Genomic DNA, 22,546 nt, shown 5'->3' on the forward strand with positions numbered 1-22,546 from the left:
TCGTCACGTCCGGTGATTGTGTACGCGCAGGGCCGGGCGGCGGGGTGCGCGTGCGCGCGGCGACGCTGGGAGTTGGTCCGGGTGTCGGGTAAATGGCAGCTTCAGCCGCATCGTCGAAATGGTACTTCACTCGCGAGCAGCTGGAGAGCACGCCGTCGCGGCGGTGCGGGATCGACACCGACAAGGAGCTGTCGTACCGTCAGCAGGCCGCCAACCTTGTTCAGGACATGGGACAGCGGCTGAATGTGTATCCTTGTCGTTCTTGCCTTTAAACGTTTTCCGGGAAATGTAGCGCGGGGCCAGCGGTCGTGAGGCGAGGCCTGGCCTGTCTGACATGGCGGGCCGGGCCGGGCCGATGCCGGTGACTCGGATAAAGGCGGTCGAGAGGGCAGTTGTCCGGCCCCGTCTGCTGCAGCCCGGGGCTGTTAGGCAGTTAGATCTACAGGGAAACTGTCCTTGCTTTAAGCCGGGACTCGGGCCGCGTCCGGCGCGCTGTAGTCGGCTTCTAATTTTTTTTGGCGGCACCTTTTTTTCTTTGCGGTTTCCTGCTGAAAAGGCGCATCCTTTACCTTGGGTTTATCTTGGCTGATTTAATATCCCATGAAATTTAAATTGTTAGGTGTTTTTTTTTGCCTTTCAAATCGGCAATTGGGGAAAAATACTAGGAGAGGCCTACAGTGTGGATCTGGAACAGGTGGTGCAACAAGGCACAAAAGACAACATGGCTGCCGGGTCAGACCGGCAATAATTATGTTAACGACGCCATTGCTTTAAAGCGATTCAGCCTGATTAGAGAGTAAACTACTCGAGTTCGCTTAGTCTTGAATTTGTAGAATTGTTTAAATGCGTAAAATACTGTTAGACGCCAAGCTTATAATAAAACGAACTGCTGGAAGTTGTAGGTTGGGGGGTGAGGAAGTTAATGTTTCAAGATTGTGGCCTTGTATCTTTACTGCTGATAAACTGTTTCTGATGAAAGTTTAATGATTGCATTTTTAATTCGATTCTCTTCACAGATGCTGCAGGATCTATGCAACACGAATTACGTTTAGTGTTTAGTTTGTGTCCAGCATGTGTGATGTTTTGCTTTATGGTTTATTTGATGAGAAGGTTACTTTTCCCCAAAGAGCTGTTGATTCTGATGGCATAAATTGCAAATCGTTTATACATTTAAGTTTCATGATAATCTACTTAATTTATTTTCAATTTGCTAATGCCAAAGAGTGAATTTGCAGCAAGACCCCGGAGGTCTTTGCGTTAATGACACGCAATGCAGCTTTTTTGATTTGGTGAATTGGAGGGTAACCTTTATTTCCATCTACCTTTTGTATCATTAGGCATGTTATGTCCATTATATTTTGCATATGAAGTAATGTGGAGTGATATAATACAGAAGTAGTCTTACGGACCCATCCCGTCCTGACACTTTTACAGGAAATAATCTTGTACCACTTTCTATTCTGCAAAGCCCTTCATCCAACCAAACATCCAAGTCCAAGAATAAGAAAGCATAATGCTGATTTAGTTTGTGAGCTGTGATTTCTACTAACCATGTTTTATGTAATTGGCCATTATAATTTGGAGGCAAGTCCATGTACATGACTGTCTTTTATCTAAAACAATATACAAACTTTTTTTCAGTGACACATTTATTAACAATTTGGTCCATTTGAAGATTCAGTCCTGACCCAGTTCTTGATAATTCTGCTAGTTTCATGGCTGTCGTTTGTGCTTATGTTCCCTTTTTACTTTAATGCAGCATTTATCTGCATTTCATTTCCACTAATCATTTTTAAACCATTTTGGCTGGCTAGTTTATTTTGCAAGATTTGAATATTCTATTCTATTTCCATTCCTCTATGAAGTTTGCCCAGGAGTCATACAAATGCAAAACAAAATTGACAGGAGTCTGCATTCCTATTGATGTACCACTACAGTGATTTTGTTTTAGTCATGCATTTCATGACCAAATAGCTGAATTCAGGTCTGGCATCTATCCAATTTTTCTTTTTTCTCCATTTTCTTTACTAAAGAAATCCATTTTGGATGTGAATTTCAATGTCGGATGAGCTTTAATATCTAAGTTATTGTAATATCGATTTCTTAACTTTTCAATGTCCAAAAGTATAATATACTGACAAGCATAAATGGGTCCTGCAGTCATGACGTGCAATTTGGACTCGACCAATGATTGTTTTTCTTTTTGGCACAGGCAGTTTCCCAGGGATGTTTCTTTTTGTCATTATGTAATTGCATGCTAAGATCATGCAGATGGGGTTTGGTGATCCATTCCATAAATTATATAAGAAGATGCGAAGCAGTAGTAATTTGAATGGTCTAGGACCTCATAAATGTATTTGAATCTGATTGCACTTCAAAGAAATAGATCAAATCAGTTATATCAAGGTACGTTTAGGATTGTTGGTGACACATTCTCATCACTGAAGTGTAAATTAGATATTCGGGATTTCAAAATATTTTTCTTATAATTGTACCCATTATGTTGAGTTCTGCTAGTCTAAAGATCCATTATCTTTTAATTTCATTATCAATTTTTAAGCAGAATTTTAATGATTTTTATTACAGCACACTTTCCTTGACGCACATTTTAGCTCTCAATTAACCATCAACACTGCAATTGTTTATATGCACAGATTTTATATGCAACATTCTTTCACAAGGTTTCATAGAAATGTAAGTGTTTTTAATTTTCTTTTACTCTTGTACAAATTGTAGTTTTAATTATAGACTGAATGTTCAATGATTTAGTGAAAGCTTGATGCGTTTAATTACATTTAATTTTACAGATCATACGTTGACTGCAATTTGTCAATTTAAAAATTCTTCATGTTGTCCAGCAGCAATATTTAAGTGTGTTTTTAGGTTCTTGTGGCACATATTTTATCCATAGAATAATTTTACGATTTATAGTATATTTTCCAAAAATATTCTTTCAAGCACTTTGAGACAGTTCAGTGTGGTAGGGTGTTGCACAGTCAAACTATTTTGCCCTGGGAAATTAATGTCCAAGATTATTGCTTATGAACAGCTTTGATGTGAACGTATTCGCTGAAATCTGTCAAAAATCAAAAGCTTTCAAGTGAAGATTAGATTTTCCTTGTAAGTTGTAAATCTAAAAATGACCTTTTTTATAAAATGTTGGTTTCCTTTCATTCAGCGATTTACTTGATTGATGCTGGTGTGCTGGTACAAATTCTAGGCAGAGAGCTGGACACAGGTTTCTGCAGAGTACTGTGACAATGTTCCAACATTGCACTGATGTCATGCTGGAATATTTGGCCCAATACTTAATTAAAAGTGGTGGTGCTGTAAATTAAAATCCAGTAGTTTTAGAAGAGTAAAATCTACAGAATCCTTACTTGTCCCCCTCGCTGCATTTCAAACTATCCAAGCAGAATAATCAGTTTTATGCCACTTTATACGTCTCGGTGTATATTGATATATTACACTAATAAAATGGGACCTTGAGTTAAGATTTCCTCGTTTGGAAATTAAAGACCATCAGATGACATACCCCAGATCTATTCTGCATAACACACATGAATTAGGAGTAGGAGTAAGCCACTTGGCTTATTGACCATGCTGCATAATTTAATAAGATCATGGCTAATCTAGTTATTATCTCAGTTCCACATTCTGATCTACCTGTGATGACCTTTCACCCTCTTGGCAAATATGTGTCGTAATATTCAAAGATTCTATTTCTACTGCCCTTTGAGGATGATAGTTCTGAAGCCTCGCAGTTCTCGAAGAAAATGTTATTACCTTCTTAAATGGTTGACCTCTTGTGTTTAAATAATGGCCCCTGATTCAAGATTGTTACCACATTCACCTGATCAAGATCTCACAAACTTGTATTTTATTTAAGTCTCTTTTCATTTAAACTCCAGTGAATACAAGCTTACCATACCAATGTTTCTCCATAAAATAAGCGGTAAATTTTCCGAGCTGCTTCTAATGCATTAGCAACCTTAAATACGTATGACCAGTAGACAAGGTGCAGTTCGTCAAACCCTAAATGACTGAAGCGTAATCTCCCCACCTTTGCTTTCAATTTCCTAGCAATAAACAATGACATTTTGTTAGCTTTCCTAATTACTTGCTATATCTGCGCACTAACTTTTTGCCAATCATAGTTATACGTCACGGAAAAGCTGACCACGATGCCCATCAAAGCTAGTCCTATGTGCTCGTATTCGACTCATTTCCCTCCAAACTTTTTCTATCCATGCATTTATCCAGACGTCTTAAAATATTGTTAGTGTGCCTTCCTCAGCCACTTCATCTGGCAGCTCATTGCATTTACCTGCCACTCACTGTATGGAAACAGTTGCCCCTCGGGTTCTTATTATATCTTTCCCCGCTCACCTTAAACATGGTGCCTAGTTCTTGATTGCGCCATCCCATGGCAATAGAGTGGAAGATTATGAAATCATAATCCCTCTGCAGGTCAGATGTCCGCAGTCTCCTAGCATTCCGTAATGTACATTTTCTTTCCAGAATGGAGATCACATTTCCTGGATCATGCCCACTCAAGTTATTGTTCATTTTGTTGCCGTCTTATATTGTCATCACCAAGGTGGCATCGTTTTTCTCCAGTTATGCACAGATGTTGAACTGCTTTATACTGTAAAGTAGATGTTGCTGTTTCTCAGCCTGCAAATTACTTTTCAGTGTATTTTGAACACATTTGTATGTGGTAGTTTTTCCAAATGATGCAAGTTTCTTTTTATTTCTTCCAAACTGACAGAAATTGAAAGTTAGCTTTAACATTTGAGGTATGCAATTTGTGTTGATCCATCCTGGTATCGTCTTGCCATTTTCCTACCAGTGAATCGGTGCAATGCACTTTCAAGTTTTTCATTTGTAAACTTGACAACAGGGTTTGACATACGATTTGTTCTTGGGGAGACTCTTCGGACCAAATTGGCTTCACTTAATTCATTTTGGGACTGTCTATTCAAATTTATTGAAATATTGTGGCCAAGAAGGAAAATAATCCAGATTGTCGGTTAATTACTTTTTATATCTCACTGGCTCAGTAGGAATTCCTTGAGTTGTGTTTATTGTTGAATTATCCAGTTACAGACTCTATTGGTGCAAAACCAAAGGTTCCAAAGATTCAACCACCAATAGAAATGTTGCTGTTAATATGGATTTTGCTGCATTATATGCAATGCACTCTTTGTAGCCATGGTTTGAGGGAATCTGAATATTTCATGGTCCAATAAACTATGAACAATCACTGCCAAATGAAGAAGCTTTTGTTTAACTCATGGAACTCTACTGTATACCATCTTCTGCTTACGTTGCATTGTCCTTGTGCATGCTTAGTATTTTTCTGAAGAGTCTTGGAATCATGCAGAATGTCGCAAGGACGATTCGGCTGCACGAACAGACAATACTATCAGGAGACAGCTCTGCTCTTTGACAGGTGGGGTTTTCCAGTGATGGAAGTCACTTTTTAAATTAGAGCCTTGTTCAGACGTGGACAGTCGAAGAATGGAAGTTTGTTGGAACACTTCATTTGCTTATCTTGCACCCAAGATAATGTTGGGAGAAATTAGAAGGCAGTTAGCGTAGAATTACATACAGCCAAAAATCTTTGAGTATGGTGATTGCCATTTTACCCTTCCAGTTGGCGCACACAAAATTTGTGATTAAAAAGCTAAATTTGGCTCTTTTTTTTTTGAATGCCGCACTTGCCTTTTGAATGTGAGCCTTCTAATTGTACCAGATATTCATCCTTTGTTATTGGATAATGTAGAATTTGAAAATACTGCTTCAAAAAGCTTGTGACAAATGAGAACGTTTGTTTTAGAATCGTGGCTGGAATATTTGACTTTGTATTCAAACTGGAATTGAAGCTAATTTGTGATATTACGCCTTGACGTTTTAAATGCACGTATAAACAAACATGATAAACACTCAACGCACACACATTTCATTTTGCTCGCAAACTGCAGTTAAATGGCACGTGGAAATTAAGCTAATCCGCAATGATTTTTTTCACCATTTGGCATGGGTTGGGTGCAGCAGAAGTTGGGTTGTGGGGTGGCTTTCTTTTACAAACTACAACTTCCCCCAACGTCCCCCCCCCCCGTTCCCCAATTCCATCAGTCAGAAGGGCCCTGGCCCGAAATGTCAACTGTCCTTTCCTCCATAGATACAGCATTACTGCCGAGTTCCTCCAGCATTTTGTGTTGTGTTCAGGATTCCAGCATCTGTAGTTTCCTGTTTCTACTTTTATTAAGTCTTGACTTGAAGGACTTGCAGTATGTGCTATCACACAGCTTTGCAATGCTTCAAAGTGCTTCAAAACATGAAGGCATGAAGTGAACAGAACAAGAATTCATAGATAAAAATTGAGATTGCAAGATCCTCTGATAGCATATCCAATATTTGAACGCGAAAAGTGTTCTGGTTTGCTGTTCTGGTTATAACTTATTCTATTTGCTAGGTGTTTGTCAAGTTAATTTTGTTTAAATGATATGGGTCAATAAATAACCTGTGTATTAAACTCAATGAACTAGGGCAACATTCAACATCCTTAAAATCTTCGGTAAATAAGACTGAATGGAAGCTAAAGAGTTGCCTAAAGAAAAGGGGCAGTGAATAAGGCCCTTTGACCTACCACAACCATGCTGTTCTTTTGGACCATTTGCACTAATTCCAGTTGGTTGCATTAGTATAGTTCAATTGAAAATGATCAGAAAGCCATATTGTCTAATCTCAGAATAAATGCAAGAAGGAAATCTAGAGATTAATCCTGGTTTCTGTTTAGGTCTCTTTTTTTTGGGTGTGATCGCCGGCTATTCCACTAATATATGCTGCGATGGAATAATTTTAATTTTGATGTAAACATGATTTTTGGATATTGTTTGGCTTTAATGGGGAGGTTTCTGATTTTTTTTTAATTTTTATGTTTTAACTGAGCTGCCAAATTGAATGGTTGGTGGTATTTTCTCCGCTTTTAGGGTATAGGCAGCTACAATTGTTTGATGCATCCTAATCGTTGTTTGATTTTACAGTTGAGCTGCAAGCTACTTTACAGATGTAGCTCTAAAGACCCTTCAGCCTGTTTCTGCACTACTTAGTTTTATTTTTTAATTTATGGAGGTGAAGTCATTGAATACTTTAGCTGGGAAATGCATTTTATTCCTTGCTTGGCTGGAAAAAAAACACACCTTTTTTTCTGGGTAGATTTCGAAATTGACTTTTGGACATGGGTAAGTGTCTGAGCTTCACACTGATGCTCCATTCTCAAAATATTTGTGGTAGGCATTGTGGAATATCTTGATTTTGTTTATCAAAGCATCTAGCATGTGTTTGACAAAACAGTTTAAGTGCTTTGTATTGACCGATTCCAATTCACTCGGGCCTAAATAATGATGTCATCTAGAAAACAAATGCAACAATTATTGCATTATTTTAAATACAGCTAGATGTTGTACGTTATTCAGAACAGTGTGAAACTCCACTAAAAATGTAAACCACCACATTGTGCAACATCTTTATGTTCTGTGTGTTGCCTACCAATCTTTTAGAAGGGTAATGCATTTGGTTAAATGCAGTAATATTTAATGAATATATCACTTCAAATTACATTCTTGCTGATCCATTTAATGTTTTTATTCAAGCATTAACATGTGTTGAAAATTCTTCACAGGTAATTTCACCTGCTGCTTTGTTCTTGGCTGCAAAGGTAGAGGAACAGCCACGTAAACTTGAGCATGTCATAAAAGTAGTGCATGCATGCTTGAACCCTCAAGAGCCACCACTGGATGTTAAGAGTGATGTAAGTTGTAAATAATATGTTAAATGATATTTAGGAATTGTAATTTGACAATAGGTGCAGGAGTAGGCCATTCGGCCCTTCGAACCAGCACCGCCAATCAATGTGGTCATGGCTGATCATCCCCAATCAGTACCCCATGCCTGCCTTCTCCCCATATCCCCTGACCCATACCCATATCCCATATCCCCTGACTGCTATTTTTAAGAGCCCTATCTAGCTCTCTCTTGAAAACATCCAGAGAACCTGCCTCCACTGCCCTCTGAGGCAGAGAATTCCACAGACTCACCACTCTCTGTGAGAAAAAGTGTTTCCTCATCTCTGTTCTAAATGGCCTACTCCTTATTCTTAAACTGTGGCCCCTGGTTCTGGTCTCCCTCAACATCAGGAACACGTTTCCTGCCTCTAGTGTGTCCAAGCCCTTAACAATCTTATATGTTTCAATGAGATACCCTCGCATCCTTCTAAACCCCAGAGTGTAGATCAACAGTTGGGATCTTTTTTTAAATAGTGATAAATTTGTATTTGATCTACAAATGTAATGTATGGGGGATACTTCTACATTTCTGGTAGTACAAATTATCACTGCTTTAGTTCAGTTTTGTAAAATCTAATATCAACTTTGCAAAACAATTGTTCTTTTACTCTGTTCTAATGTAGGTTATTGCTTAAGGATCAATATTCACAGTGAATTTGTTTGCTTAACATGACACTATGAAATCTACTTTTTGATATTTATTTATTCAACTTTAGGCATATCTTCAGCAGGCCCAAGACCTGGTCATACTTGAAAGTATAATATTGCAAACCTTGGGTAAGCTTTGGCTAGATTCTAATAAAATTGTTCAATTCATAAGTGCTAGACCGCATTGGATGGTCTATTGAATTCCTTTTCATTTCATTTAAACGTCTCTTTGAGGGCTATGGATGACACACGAGTTATATCTATTACCCAAGTGTGGTTTTTGAATTACTCCACTATTTAGAGCAAACAGACAACTTTGTGCAGCAGAATTTACAAATGGAACATTTGTGCTAAACCTTTAGCTGTTTTATAAGGTGCAGACAGTTTTCCACATTGCCCAGGATTACGCTCTTGGAAAACTTGTGGGTGGTCTAGCAACACTAAACACGATGCATGAATGTATTGCTGCTGAAAAATTAAAGGTGACTTTGCTTTAAATGCATTTCATTGGGTAGTTTGAGACATCCAAACAAACTGGATAAATGCAATCCTTTTCATTCTTGTAGCAATGGTAGTGGTGAAGGATTATTATTTCTGTGCAGTTGGGATTCCCATAATAGTATTTTGAAATTTAGCCAAGCAGGGATGCAGAAATTGTGATTGATAATCAAGTTGGTATATTTGTTACCATGATGACATTCCCATGATACTGTGTTGGTTGTTCTAGTTGGTAGAAGTCAAGGGATTGAAGTTTTGGCAGCTGATGAGTTGATGTAATCACAAAGAGAACAAGTGTTTGTTCTGGTAGTCAAAAATTCTGGAGAAACTCAGCGGGTGAGGCAGCATCTATGGAGCAAAGGAAATAGGTAACGTTTCCGACTGATGTGATGGGGGGGGGGGGGGGGGGGGTGGGGGGAAGAGGAGAAGCCAGTGAGCTGAGGGAGAGCTGTGAAGGGGAGGAGAAAGTAAGGACTACCTGAAATTAGAGAAGTCAATGTTCATAACGCTGGGGTGTAAACTGCCCAAGAGAAATATGAGGTGCTACTCCTCCAATTTACGGTGGTCCTCACTCTGGTCATGGAGGAGGCCCAGGACAGAAAGGTCGGATTTGGAATGGGAGGGGGAGTTGATGTGCTGAGCCACCGGGAGATCAGGTTGATTATTGCGAACCGAGCAGAGGTGTTCGGCGATCGGCAAGCCTATGCTTGGTCTCACCGATGTAGAGCAGCGGATGCAATAGATGAGGTTGGAGGAGGTGCAGGTGAACCTCTGCCGCACCTGGAAAGACTGCTTGGCTCTTTGAATGGAGTCGAGGAGGGAGGTAAAGCGACAAGTGTAGCATTTCCTGCGGTTGCATGGGAAAGTGCCCAGAGAGGGGGTGGTTCAGGTGGGAAAAGAACAAATTGACCAGGGAGTTACAGAGAGAACGGTCTACGGAAAGCAGACTGGAGGAGATGGGAAGATGTGGCAAGTGGTGGGCTCACGTTGGAAGTGGCGAAAATGTCGGAGGATTATTTGTTGTATGTGACGGCTGGTAATGTGGAAGGTGAAGACAAGGCGGACTGGACTCTGCCCTTGTTATGAGTGGGGAGATGGGGAGTGAGAACAGTGTCACGGGGTATAGAAGAGACCCTGGTGAGAGCCTCATCTATAGTAGAAGAGGGGAAACCCAGTTCCCTGAAGAATGAGGACATCTCCGATGCCCTGGCGTGGAACACCTCATCCTGGGTGCAGATGCAGCATAGACTGAGGAATTTGGGAGTAGGGGATGGAGTCCTTGCAGGAAGCAGAGTGGGAAGAAGTGTAGTCCAGATAGCCATGGGAGTCAGTGGGTTCATAGTGGATGTCGGTCAGTAGTCTATCACCTGCGATGGAGATGGTGAGGTCAAGAAATGGTAGGGAAATGTTGGAAATGGTCCAGGCGTATTTGAGTGCGAGATAGCAGTTAGCTATGGAAGTTAGCAGTGAAATGGATGAAGTCAGTGAGTTGAGTGTGGGTGCAGGAGGTAGCACCAATGCAGTCGTCGGTATAGTGGATGTAGAATTTGGGGATAGGGCCACGGTACGCCTTGAACCAAGGATTGTTTGATGTTTTAGTTAGTCCCTACTTTCTCCTCCCCTTCTCAGCTCTCCCTCGGCCCACTGGCTCCACCTCTTCCTTTCTTCTTTCCCTCCCCACCCCCACATCAGTCTGAAGAAGGGTCTCGACCCGAAATGTTGCCTATTTCCCAATTTCCTTCGCTCCATAGATGCTGCCTCACCCGCTGAGCATTTTTGTCTACCTTCGGTTGTCCAGCATCTGCAGTTCCTTCTCAAACAAGTGTTTGTTCTGTGCCCATTCAAATGATTTCCAATAATATTTCCCAACAATGTTTCATGATTAAATTTCCAGAGTTTGAATAGCTTGGAAGAATTTAAAGGGTGATAATTTCCAGGAATGGCATATTGGAAACTGATTCCTTGTCAGATATCTGAACAGCTGTGCACAGTTGTAGAGAAATCCATGGTTTTATTTATTGTTCTCTGAAGAAATCTTCTGGTAAAGTGAACGTGATTAATGAAAATTACCTCTTTAATACGGCATAGGCAAATTGTTATAACAGAATTTTAGGTTGGTTTTGAAGAAAACTTGGAATATTTCAATAGCTTGTTAATTCAGTTTCTGAAGATAAAGTGGAATTGGTTAGAGATTTTTGCATTGTTATTTTTGCCATAGTCATCTTTTTTCCAAACCTGTTTGTCCTAGTTTATTTTTGTTGGAGATGCTGTTGCATAGAGAAGATTTCCGATCCCAAATAAATTCAAAATGCCAGGAGTATGGTAAATGTCACCTATAGCCAGTAGCTGCTTCCTTTTGTTTAATTGTCAACATCTTACATCCTAGTAAGCCATATTTCTGAAGATTCTAGTGATTATTTTTTCCTCATTATTTTTTATCTCACTGTCCCAATACTATTTACACTCTTAGCTTTTAAACTCATTTCAGTGCATGAATACTCAAATGTTTATCTTCTGTTGGTTATTATCCCAATCTTTGGGGATGGATGGTAAAAGGTGACTTGCTCAAATTGAGTTGCTGCCATGCCCCTGTTATTTTTCCACATTTGCATCTCTTAATCCTTTTACTCTGCTTAGCTTCTTTCCTATATTTATCATCTTGAGTTCTTCATTCTGCCCTTTACTTCATTTCATTCCTTTACTGTGTTGTCCTAATCCAATACTAAATAAGTACCTTAAAATATGCACATTTTTTTCTTTGCAGTGTGCCATTCTGTGGAAAAGAGCATATTGGTGCTATTGAAGAAACATTGAGTTTTATTTTAGAATACTACCTCACAGGTTAACCAGCCATTTGTTTAACAACTTGTAGCAAACATTTGCAGCCAGAAGTCCAGTTGACTACCCTAATTATCCACCAAATGGTATATGGGTGGAAATATGCATTTATATTTTGAGAGGAGGTATATTTCCTTGTTTTTATGCTAAATTTAATTTTTACAGCAATTTATATTTCCTGTTTAACTTGACTCCTATCTTCTAGCTCCTTTCAGACTAGACCATAGCCTCGCATTTTTCCATGGAGCTGATTAAATTATGAATGTAGAGAATCTTTGTGCTCCAAAAGCTGAGATAATACAAACTGGGTGTTTTGAGATTCAAGAGAATTACAGTTCTAACTAGTTATGCAGCTTTTGGAAGTTATATTTTTACTATTGCACTCAGATTGATGAATCGGATATATTTTATCTTGTGAAATGAAAGATGAGATTAAATTCTCAAACTTTTTTTTAACATTTTGTGACCATTGATTATGCTTAGGTGGTACTTCCAGTTTTGTGGAGAATAAATACACCCATTGTCATTTGTATGATAATAGTAAGATGGCTGCATTGGTCTGCATTATTTTAAATAATTGTACGATAATGTAATGTTGTTTACCTTCCCTGGCTCTAGAAGTTCTTGTTTGTGCACAAGATCAAAACTGCTTAGTATTCAGTTTCTTCATTGAATCATAATTAGAATTTTCAGTTCTGAAGTTTGCAGATAAACACCTTATGATCTTGATTTCAGATTTTTAAAGGCCTCAATTTTTATTGACACATAGTCATAAAGTGATACAGTGTGTAAACAGGCCCTTCGGCCCAACTTGCCCACATCGACCAACTTGTTCCAGCTACACTAGTCCCACCTGCCTGCACTTGGTCCATATCCCTCCAAACCTGTCCTATCCATGTACCTGGCTAACTGTTTCTTAAACATTGGGATAGTCCCAGCCTCAACTACTTAATTTGGCTGCTTGTTCCATACACCCACCACTCTTTGTGTTGAAAAAGTTACCCCCCAGATTCCTATTAAATCTTTTCCCCTTCACCTTGAACCTATGTCCTCTGGTCCTCGATTCACCTACTCTGGGCAAAAGACCTGATCTACCTGATCTACTCCCCTCATGATTTTATATGCCTCTATAAGGTTACCCCTCATCCTCCTGCACTCCAGGGAATAGACCCAGCCTTCTCAACCTCTCCCTATAGCTCACACTTTCTAGTCCTGGCACCATCCTCATAAATCTTTTCTGAACCCTTTCAAGCTTGGCTATCTTTTCTATGCATGTTTAAAAACTGTTCTGCCCTCAGCAATGAGGCTTGTTTGCCTCTTAATTCTCCTTACTGTCAAAAGCATTCACGTTTCTTGCATGTACCTCAAGATTTCTGATTCACACTGGGTCATTACTATAAGATCTATTTGTACAGCTGCCAACAATTCCATCTAAACTGGTTATAGTACCAAATTTTCTGAACTATTTAGGGCTACTCTACCTCCTTTTCTACTTTTCTGTCCTCTTCTGAAAGATAAACAATATGGAATATTTAATTCCAGGCTTTGGTTGTTCTGTATTCCTATTATGGTTTTTTAAATTAAATACATATATTTATGTACTTAAATCACCTACCTTGTATCTACATGCATTTGGATCAAGAGCCTTCAGGTTTTGTTCATGCTCTGATTTCAGCAGGGGGTATACCCTCTTATGTTTATATGTGATCTCTTCCATTTTGCTGTTCAGCACTATCACTTTATATTTGCTCCTTAGCTTTTTTAATTTTCTGTTAGTGGAATCTCCACTCCCTATTGATGTGCCTTCACTAGAATTAATTACAGCTGGATCTTCTTTCTCTTCCCCACCCCCCTCCACGGAGTGTCATATAACAGCTACGTTATAGCATTGCTTCTCACTTCTTAAACTTAAATAGTCTTTTGGTCTGGCCATGTGCTCTGCAGTGTTTACTTTCATCCTTAAAGGCTGCATTAGCCTTGTACCTACGGAGGGGAAAGGTAGATGACATTTTGGGTCAGGATCCTTCAGTCCCAAATTGAAATATTCTCTACAAATGCTGCCTGACCCTCTGCGTTCCGCTAGCACTTTGTTTTTGCTCAAGAATTCAGCCACTCTTGTGTCTCCACTGAACTTGGCACCATGTGAACGTGAAAGAATTGAGGTTCCTGCAATGCTTCTGTCTGAATCTACATGCCTTCCTCATTTGTGGTCCCATCTTCCTGATGCTCTTGGCTAGTTTTACTGTTCTTAATCTAATCTAATCTAATCTAAAGGATATGACGGTGTAAAAGGTGCAGATAACTTTTGCTGCTGCTTTGCCTTGTCCAAACTTTGCCCTCCAGTTAAATAATTCTGAGCTGGAGTTTCCCGAGCTGAAAATACTTGCTGCCATGACTCATTAACAAAACAATTGCAATGATTTTTGGGACTTGCCAATTGGCATATCTTTTGCAAATAGGACTAACATGGGGCACCTTGGTCCACATTGATGACTTGAGCCAAATAACCTGTTTCTGTCCTGTACGGCTCTTATGAAATCGCCATGGATCTCAATGGTGTCATCTGCTCCCAATATAGTTGCAATAAGAACACCTAGTCTTGAGCCAAACCACCTCAAAAATGTTAAGCATGCTAGTTCATCTGGAATTGAAAGATGTCCCTTTATGAATATGACAATGTGACTGGTCCAACAAAGCCATTATGCAATGCAGATGACTATCAGTTCCTTTTGGAACTTCCACAATAATTTTCTGAAAAAAGGCTTTCATGGCACAATTTAACCTAGCATTGTAAATTAAGTGGGTTAGCTTCTTGAATATTAAAACTAATCTTTGCTATCATCAGTATGTCTGAATAGATGCCTTATTGTATAGTTGATTTACTCGCCAAAATAAGTCTCTTCCTGTTATTTGGAAAACTAGATTGTGTATGTCGACTAGTTGTTTTGATCATTATGGCTGTGGTCTGCAAAACAATATCTTGCAAAGGGCCCTCAGCAGTCAAATGTTGGAACTACATGATGGTTGGAAAAGTAAGATAAAGGCCTCAAGTCAGAAAAAGGGTCTCTACCCAAAACGTCACCCATTCCTTCTGTCCAGAGATGTTACCAGTCCTGCTGAGTTACTCCAGCTTTTTGTGTCAATCAAAAAAGTTTGAAATTGATAACAGGCGCTTTCTTGTTTCAAAGGTTATCTTAATGCATGACAGTTTTAATAGGTTGCCAACCCATAGAAATATATTGTCATCTCTAGGTATAACCCAATTAATTAATTCTGCAATTTGATTAAAATCTGTTGAAAACCTTTGGAAGATTCTCTTCATTCAAATAACAGTTAAATTGTTTTATGGCTCTGAAGGTACAAGTAAGATTGTACGATGTGCCAATTTGCAAAACAATTCGTGTTTTTAATTGATTTACCTTAGTATCGAACACTTTTGAAATATTAGAGTGCCAAAAAAAAATGTTGTAGTTCAATTATGTTAACGTAGCCCCCAAAACACTTTTTAAAATATCGCCCCATATTTACATTCCTCGAAATAAATTCCTAGTGTGGTGTATGAAACATTGGGATTGATTTAAATTACTTATGTTTTCAGGTTTTGAGATTACAATTGAACACCCTCATACTGATGTGGTGAAATGCACCCAATTAGTGAGAGGTAAGTTTTTCTTGTAATATAATCAGTGATTGTCCAGAACTCTCTAATAAGATTCATATTACATTGATTACACCTACAGAATGTAATGAGTGAATATACAGAAGTACTTTATAATTTACGAACCTATCTCCAATGATGTATTAGTAAATTATTCCATTCTTCTTTATCATGCCTTTTTTTCTCTTATTCTCTATCTGTGAAAAAAAAAACTAGAAGCAGAATAAATACACAACTGATAGTATTATTAATGTACGACTGATATACATGAAATGTTTTTATTATGATATGTGCTTGCTTCTAATAAAAATATATTTAAAAATTTTTTTAAATCAAATGATAAATGAGATATAATTTCGGGTTTGGTACAAGAGCACAGTAAAATATGTAAAGTTACTAATAGTTGGAGATTAATCAGCAGCCTAAGTGGAGCTCGGATATGGAGCAGGATATATAAAAAAAATTATTGCTGCTTCACATATTCCTCTGCAGCACCCCATCTCTCCCCCCACCCCTCCTTCCAGAACCAGGGATCACAGTTTAAGAATAAGGGCTAGGCCATTTAGGACTGAGATGTTTTCAAGAGAGATTTAGCTCTTGGGGCTAAAGGAATCAAGGGATATAGGGAAAAGCAGGAATGGAATACTGATTTTAGATGATATGCCATGATCATATTAAATGGAGATGCTGGCACGAAGGGCCAAATGGCCTACTCCTGCGCCTATTTTTCTACGTTTCTTATCTGTTTCTATTGCAACCCATTGCCTATTGTACCATTGTCAACTGATATCAGGAGGGCACAGCAGAGGAGATGTAAGGACTTCTCTATTCCCCTGACATAGTGCATGAAATCCCTGCTGAGATCTGTAGAGGTGTGGGTCAACAACAGCAAGCCATTGAAGGAGATGATTAAGGAATACGGCAGGGGAGGGATCGTCTTACCATCTCGTTTGCTCCAATAATTGTGGATCAGTCAAAACCTTGTGGTGACCACAATCCCACTGTGCATTTGTTCCACTAATTATGAAGGCCAACATGCCATTTAATTCTTCACATGTTTAAATTATAATGTTTAATTTGTAATTGTCTACTGTATATCGTGTGGTTACTTGCGAGCAAAGCAAGGCTAATTCCTTGTATGTATACATACTTGGCTAATAAAATGTATTCAATTCAATTCAAAATATATATATAATGAGAGGTGACTAATATATTTATTTTTTTCCTTTATTTTTCTTTCAGCTAATTCTGCTTTATTTTTTTTCAGCAAGCAAGGATTTGGCACAGACATCCTATTTCATGGCTACCAACAGGTTGTTATCCTGACCCTCTTTGTTGCACAGTTTCAGGCACACTATTTCTTCCCTTACTGCAGGGCCCCCTTATCAGTGTCTCAAGCCCTTGTTGCAACAGAGAAATGTCCCTTCATCTATAATGATGGAACCTCTCTGTTTGCAGTGCGGTGTACTGTGCAAGGGTGTTTTGGACACGAAGGGGTTAAATGCACAATGAGAAGTGTAGTGGTGCTCTCTGATTACATTAACTCGATTCTGAGTGCATAACTCTAAAAATTGGTAGCCTGAATAGCAACTAAAGATTGCAAAGAGATAAACTTAACCTAGAATTCACAAGCATCATGGTAAGTATAAAAGTATTTAACATTTTTACACTTCTCGTTGAATTGCAGAATTAAATTTTTCCATTATTGACAATATTTTGATGTTTTCAGATTAAAGCATTACAATTCATTTAATGAGCTGCAAGTTGTTGGGTTGTACTTCCAGTTTGAGTGGAAATTATCCAGTGGTCCCTAAAATTGACTGGAGAAACTAAAAGTAGGTAAAAAACTAGCATTGCTGGAGGTACCACTGTTACCAAAATGTGCACTTTTAAATAACTGCTGCTGCTGTTGGCAAAATAAACTTTAAAATAAATCAGCTTGATCATTGAAAGAAGATGCTCTTGTTATATAATTTGAAGTTATATTGTTGAGCCCATGTGCCCTGTATAACATGGTAAGCACGTGGGTAAAACTGGATTTTTTTTTTTTTTTAATGTTAAAAGTACAATTGATCCCTTTTCTTTGCTGCTGATTGTAGGGGCTAGATTTTACCCATGTACTTTCAGAATGCTCAAGCAAGTTGTTTTTATTAAAATCTAATCTCAAATGAATGAATGAATAAACTTATCATAGTTATAGCAATATCTGAATTTCTGGGAACAGGTCTGTTAGGCAAAGAAGGTTTTGAATGTAAAACAAAATGTTAGGTTTATTGTAATTATCAGACATTAATACTTTGTCTTCCTTATGGGCTAGTCTTTTGCCGTGCAAACATTCTGAAAACTGTTTAGAAAAGAACATGGATAGTGATGAGAATTTTTAATTTCACCAATGTATAATATATTCTCCCATTTATGGACATGTCTATTTGAAACGTGTTCTTCAGTGCTCAATCTAAAGTAGCCCCATGTTCAGATTTGAACTGGAAGTGTGACCCACCTTCTGCAGATCTTAATGTATGTCTTTTCACAGCAATTAAATAGCTTCCTGTTTTTTGTCTCTTGTATTTTTTCCATGATCCACCAATCTTCAATATTCTCCACTTCAGTTTGCACCTGACAACATTTTGCTTGCAGTACAAACCTACCGTGATAGCATGCGTGTGTATTCATCTGGCTTGCAAGTGGTCCAACTGGGAGATACCTGTATCCACAGATGGGAAACACTGGTGGGAATATGTGGATCCATCTGTGACTCTGGAATTACTTGATGGTTAGTTGTAAATTGAAGGGAATTTGATGCAGACGTTATTTTGAAGAATTTATTTTGTAACGGATTCTCGTAATGATACAGCGTAGCAATATAATGTAAATTTCTAACGTAATGTGATTTTAAGAAGTATACTGAGTTGTAAAAACGATTGATAATACTGCTTGTCTCCCTTCGCCACATCAACGATTGTGATTGGGAATCTGTATTCTATAACAATAAAGCTGGTTCATAAGGAAAACCAGAGACAGAGTAAAAATGCTGAAGGAATGTGGCTGACCTACTAGAATCTGTGGAGGGAAATGGACAGATGATGTTTCACGTTGGGCCCTTCATACTAAAGAAAGGTTCCAACCCAGAAATATCTGTCGGTTTCACTCCACAGTTGCTACTGCCATGCTGAGTTCCTGTAACACTTTGTTTTATTCGTGGACAGAAGACCACTTTACTTTGGTGATGCTGCATTTTGTGCAGAATAAATCCTTTTTTATCACTGTTATATATCCTCACGTTTCTAGCACATCCATGGAGAGAGGAACTAAAATATTAAACGCGACGTTTGTGGAGTTTTAGGAAGTTATCCAAATTTCATAGTTATCGGTATATGGAATTGTGCCATTTGAACTTCATCTAATGGATTATGCACAGTTGCATGATAACTATTGGCACTTGTAAGAAACAGTACTATTTGAAGCAATTGCCAAAATAGTCTTCCCCTAAATTTCTTTCTGTTGTTCGTGTTATAGTCCCATTTTAAAATACGCTGTTCATGGAAAGATTGACACCATACTTGCCTAGTTTGCTATTACTTCGCAATTTACCTGAAAATTTAAGATTAGAAATGTTGGTTGAAAAGTTTGTAAAAGAAACAGCATTCCCTGGAAAACTTAAATGTGATTGTGGTAAGTTTGCAGTGATTTATGTTTATAGGTATATAATTTGTTGTCAGATGTTTACATTAACTGACCATTTTTACATTTTGTTTGCAGAGTTAACACATGAATTTCTACAAATACTAGAAAAAACTCCAAGCAGATTGAAAAGGATACGAAACTGGCGGGTAAAACATAATTTGGTTTAACAACATTTGGGAATCTCATTTCTAATACTATTGTCAATACTAGTTTCCATTTTGATTTTCCTTTTATAGGCTAATCAAGCTGCAAAGAAACCAAAAGCAGATGGTCAACTAGCTGATAATGTTCTTCCTGGTTCATCTGGGCCTCATGAATCGACATGTTCTGTTGGTGTTGATCCTGCTTCAAGTTCAAGCTTTCCTAAATCAAATTCCACAACTGCTCTACCTGCATCATTGAACTCTGGTGGTATTTCAATTCCGCATGTCCCTGAAATGATGGCTACCACATCATTCAGTTCTACCTCCCAACAAGATTGGCCCCAACATCCACACCAGCATATGGATCAAGCTCAGTCTCATAAACAAGAATTGTCTGTATCTGTTCACAAAAATGACATGGTCTGCATGCAGCAGTCAACTTCTGGACAGTTAACTCAAAGTCATCATCGATCAGAAAAGGGATCAGGGCATTCATCAAGTAAACATGAACATATTAAATCGGGTAATGGCAAACATCATGGTTTTCCTCTTCCAACTGTACCAGCACCTCAAAAATTAGCTTTGGACAGATATAGAGAAAAATTTGCTGCAGAGCTTGCAGTACAAAAACGCAAACTCGAAACACTGGAATCTGATGTGAAAGAGCAATATGCCTCTGCTGCTCAAGCCCTGGTGGAGCAACAGAAAAAGCGTGTGCCCACACAGCAGCAAATTCAACATAATAGCAATGCTGTGACTTCTCCAATTAAAATGAAAATTCCAATTTCCACAGAAAAATCAGAGAGGCACGCAGCAGATAAAAAGGAAAAGGGTTTACTTAAATTACGGATCCCCATCCCACCTACAGAAAAGACTAAGGACGAACTAAAAATGAAAATTAAAGTTCCTTCTGAAAGACACAGCTCCTCAGATGAAAGCAGCGGTAAGAGCAAGCACACAAGTCCACATGCAGTGAAGGAGCACAAGGAGAAACGCAAGGACCATTCTTCTCACCATCATCATAGTAGCAGCCACAAACATTCGCATAGCAGCAGTAGTGGGAGTAGTAGACACGGTACTGAAGGGTCGAAAGGAGGAACTTTGCGGAGTCCCGTAGGTCTGAGCGGTGATGGCAGTTCCACTGGCTCCAGCTCTTCACGCAAGAGGGCGCACGCCAGTGATGCTTCTCACAACCACCATCCCAAAATGAGCAAAACCTCCAAGACTGCAGGTACTTCATCTAGCTCTTCTTCCTCTTCCTCTTCTTCTTCCTCCTCTGTGAAGCAGTATATATACCCTTACAACTTAATTCTTAACCTTCCCTCCTCCCCTCCTCCCACTGTCACATACCAGGTGGGCTATGGACAACTCAGCACCCTCATGAAACTGGATAGGAAACCTACAGAGGCCAACGGTCACAACGCCAATCCAGAATACAATGCAAACACCCAGCACAAGGACTACAAAGATACTTACGATATGCTGGAGTCACTCTTAAGTGCCCAAGGAGTGAACATGTAGCCGTAACTCGCAGCCTGTGTTTGAAGCTGGAATTCTTCATCTTTATCCAGCTGTGACGCATGTCATTGTTGCCACTGCTTCCATCGGATCTGAGCATTGCTTCCCATTCTTCACTTTCAAAAGGAGATTAGCGTAAGCATAATCAGAGGTGAATGTTGAAAGAGTTGTGCTCTACACATAGTATTATAATTACAAATAATGTAACTTCTAGCATGAGATGTGCATATTTAATTTTGCCGATATTTCAGCAATTGGAAATTAAAGATGGCAGACTGCTGCTTGTGAAGGTTTAATGCCTAATGTGTTGTGCGCACCAATGATGTGGCAACTTATTGGTTTTGCGGTTGTCAAAGCCCTTGTTCATATTGCCACATGTTTCAAAGGAGTGCAATTTTTTCAAATTTCATTTTTGTCCTTTTATTGTATGGTGATTTTGCATGTTTTTAGGACAAAAGGGATGTAAAATTAACATTAGAAACAACTGTATTAGTTTACCAGAAAGTGGAGAAAAATGTACATACGTTTTTGTATGTTTAGATGTACTATGAATACTCAGGTTTGGAGCTGCTTGTAAGTATAAAAGTTTTTTTTTTTTTTTAAAAAGAGGTTTACATATGACTGACTTTGCTATAAAGTGCATTTAACAATTTTCATGGCTTGTTGAAGTAATTTACCCAGACAGCGTGTTGTTTCTTGATTACATGGAGTTATTAATGTAACATTTGAAAATATTGTTCAGGCTCGGGTAGGAGAGAAGTCAAGCCACGTGTGTGTGATAGCTGTTTTTTTTTTAGGTTAGCTTTCTATAAATATTACTTAAAATCTACAGGGATCAAAGTATCAATTGGCAACAAACTTTCCAGCTTTGTTTGGATTATAAACTAAAAGGAACAAGTTACTGTTAATGCAATATTTTTTCTTTTTCAGGCATATATAAGTTTGCAGTCAACCACACACGTAAGCATCTTAAAAAGATATTATCTGACCTCTATAGCCATTATAAGCTCCAATATAATATTGAAAATTGTATATCTCAATTGCAGGAGTTACCAAAAAAAAGCGGATTATTTTGTCTTTGTATGATGTGTGGAGGAAAATGCGAAGATAAAGTGCAAGATAATTTAGTGCTTCTAATGATAGTGGTTTGGGTCTTAAATGTTTGAGACTAAAATATTCTTCAAACTATTAATGTGTTAAAAAAAAAAAAAAATGCTGTCATTGGTCAGATATTATCTTTTTAACAGTGAAAAATTCTTAGTTGAATTCATCAATAAATGTGATAGTTATTCACATTGTTTCTTGTAGTTTTTCTTTGCTCTGGCATGTAAAGTACTGCTGTGCTACATCTTTCAAATAATAGAACCTATAGAAATTGAAGAATTATTTTAAGAATGGTTGAGTGGTTAGCAAAATAGTGGCTTTTTCTTTACTTAAACATTTAGTTAAAAATTCACTAGTAAATTTCTATACAGTTTAAAATGTTCCCACTTCTATATCCAAGTCCGTTGGAAATATTTCTGATTTATAGACTTGGGGAGATATCTGCTATTACTGCTATTTGACTACTATACAAGTAGTGTGCGTGCCACATTCCTCTCTGGATTGGGGAAGCACTTTTAAAATTATTTAATATTTTCATTGAGATCTGTGGCTCACTGCATACTGTACCGCAATGAAATTAGCCTGGGATGAAGTAAATATTT

At 38.3% G+C, this 22,546-nt stretch overlaps 1 protein-coding gene across 5 annotated transcripts; it reads left to right on the plus strand.

The window, feature by feature from the left end:
* Window positions 1–9: 9 nt before the first annotated feature.
* ccnt2a (cyclin T2a) lies at window positions 10–21,492 on the plus strand. Of its 5 annotated transcripts, XM_055638623.1 has the most exons (10): window positions 11–247; window positions 2,613–2,694; window positions 7,691–7,819; window positions 8,570–8,630; window positions 15,436–15,498; window positions 16,763–16,808; window positions 18,105–18,268; window positions 19,255–19,325; window positions 19,416–20,553; window positions 20,676–21,492. In XM_055638623.1, the coding sequence occupies exons 1-10, from the start codon at window positions 93–95 to the stop codon at window positions 20,714–20,716; spliced, it is 1,950 nt and encodes a 649-aa protein (XP_055494598.1). In that variant the 5' UTR covers window positions 11–92; the 3' UTR covers window positions 20,717–21,492. The 5 variants fall into 5 exon arrangements, 3 of the variants coding, with proteins under 3 accessions (XP_055494597.1, XP_055494598.1, XP_055494599.1); XM_055638622.1 differs by having other exon boundaries at window positions 10–247; window positions 19,416–21,492; XM_055638624.1 differs by lacking the exons at window positions 11–247; window positions 2,613–2,694 and adding an exon at window positions 11,764–11,840 and having other exon boundaries at window positions 7,741–7,819; window positions 19,416–21,492.
* Window positions 21,493–22,546: the final 1,054 nt, after the last annotated feature.

This window comes from Leucoraja erinacea, chromosome 7 (assembly GCF_028641065.1).
Source record: "Leucoraja erinacea ecotype New England chromosome 7, Leri_hhj_1, whole genome shotgun sequence".
NCBI classification, from domain to species: domain Eukaryota; kingdom Metazoa; phylum Chordata; class Chondrichthyes; order Rajiformes; family Rajidae; genus Leucoraja; species Leucoraja erinaceus.

Coding starts and splice junctions, on each gene's coding strand:
- ccnt2a (XM_055638622.1), top strand. CDS start 93: ATGGCAGCTTCAGCCGCATCGTCGAAATGGTACTTCACTCGCGAGCAG. Junction 2,695..7,690: donor TCACAAGGTTTCATAGAAAT/GTAAGTGTTTTT, acceptor AATTCTTCACAG/GTAATTTCACCTGCTGCTTT. Junction 7,820..8,569: donor CACTGGATGTTAAGAGTGAT/GTAAGTTGTAAA, acceptor ATTCAACTTTAG/GCATATCTTCAGCAGGCCCA.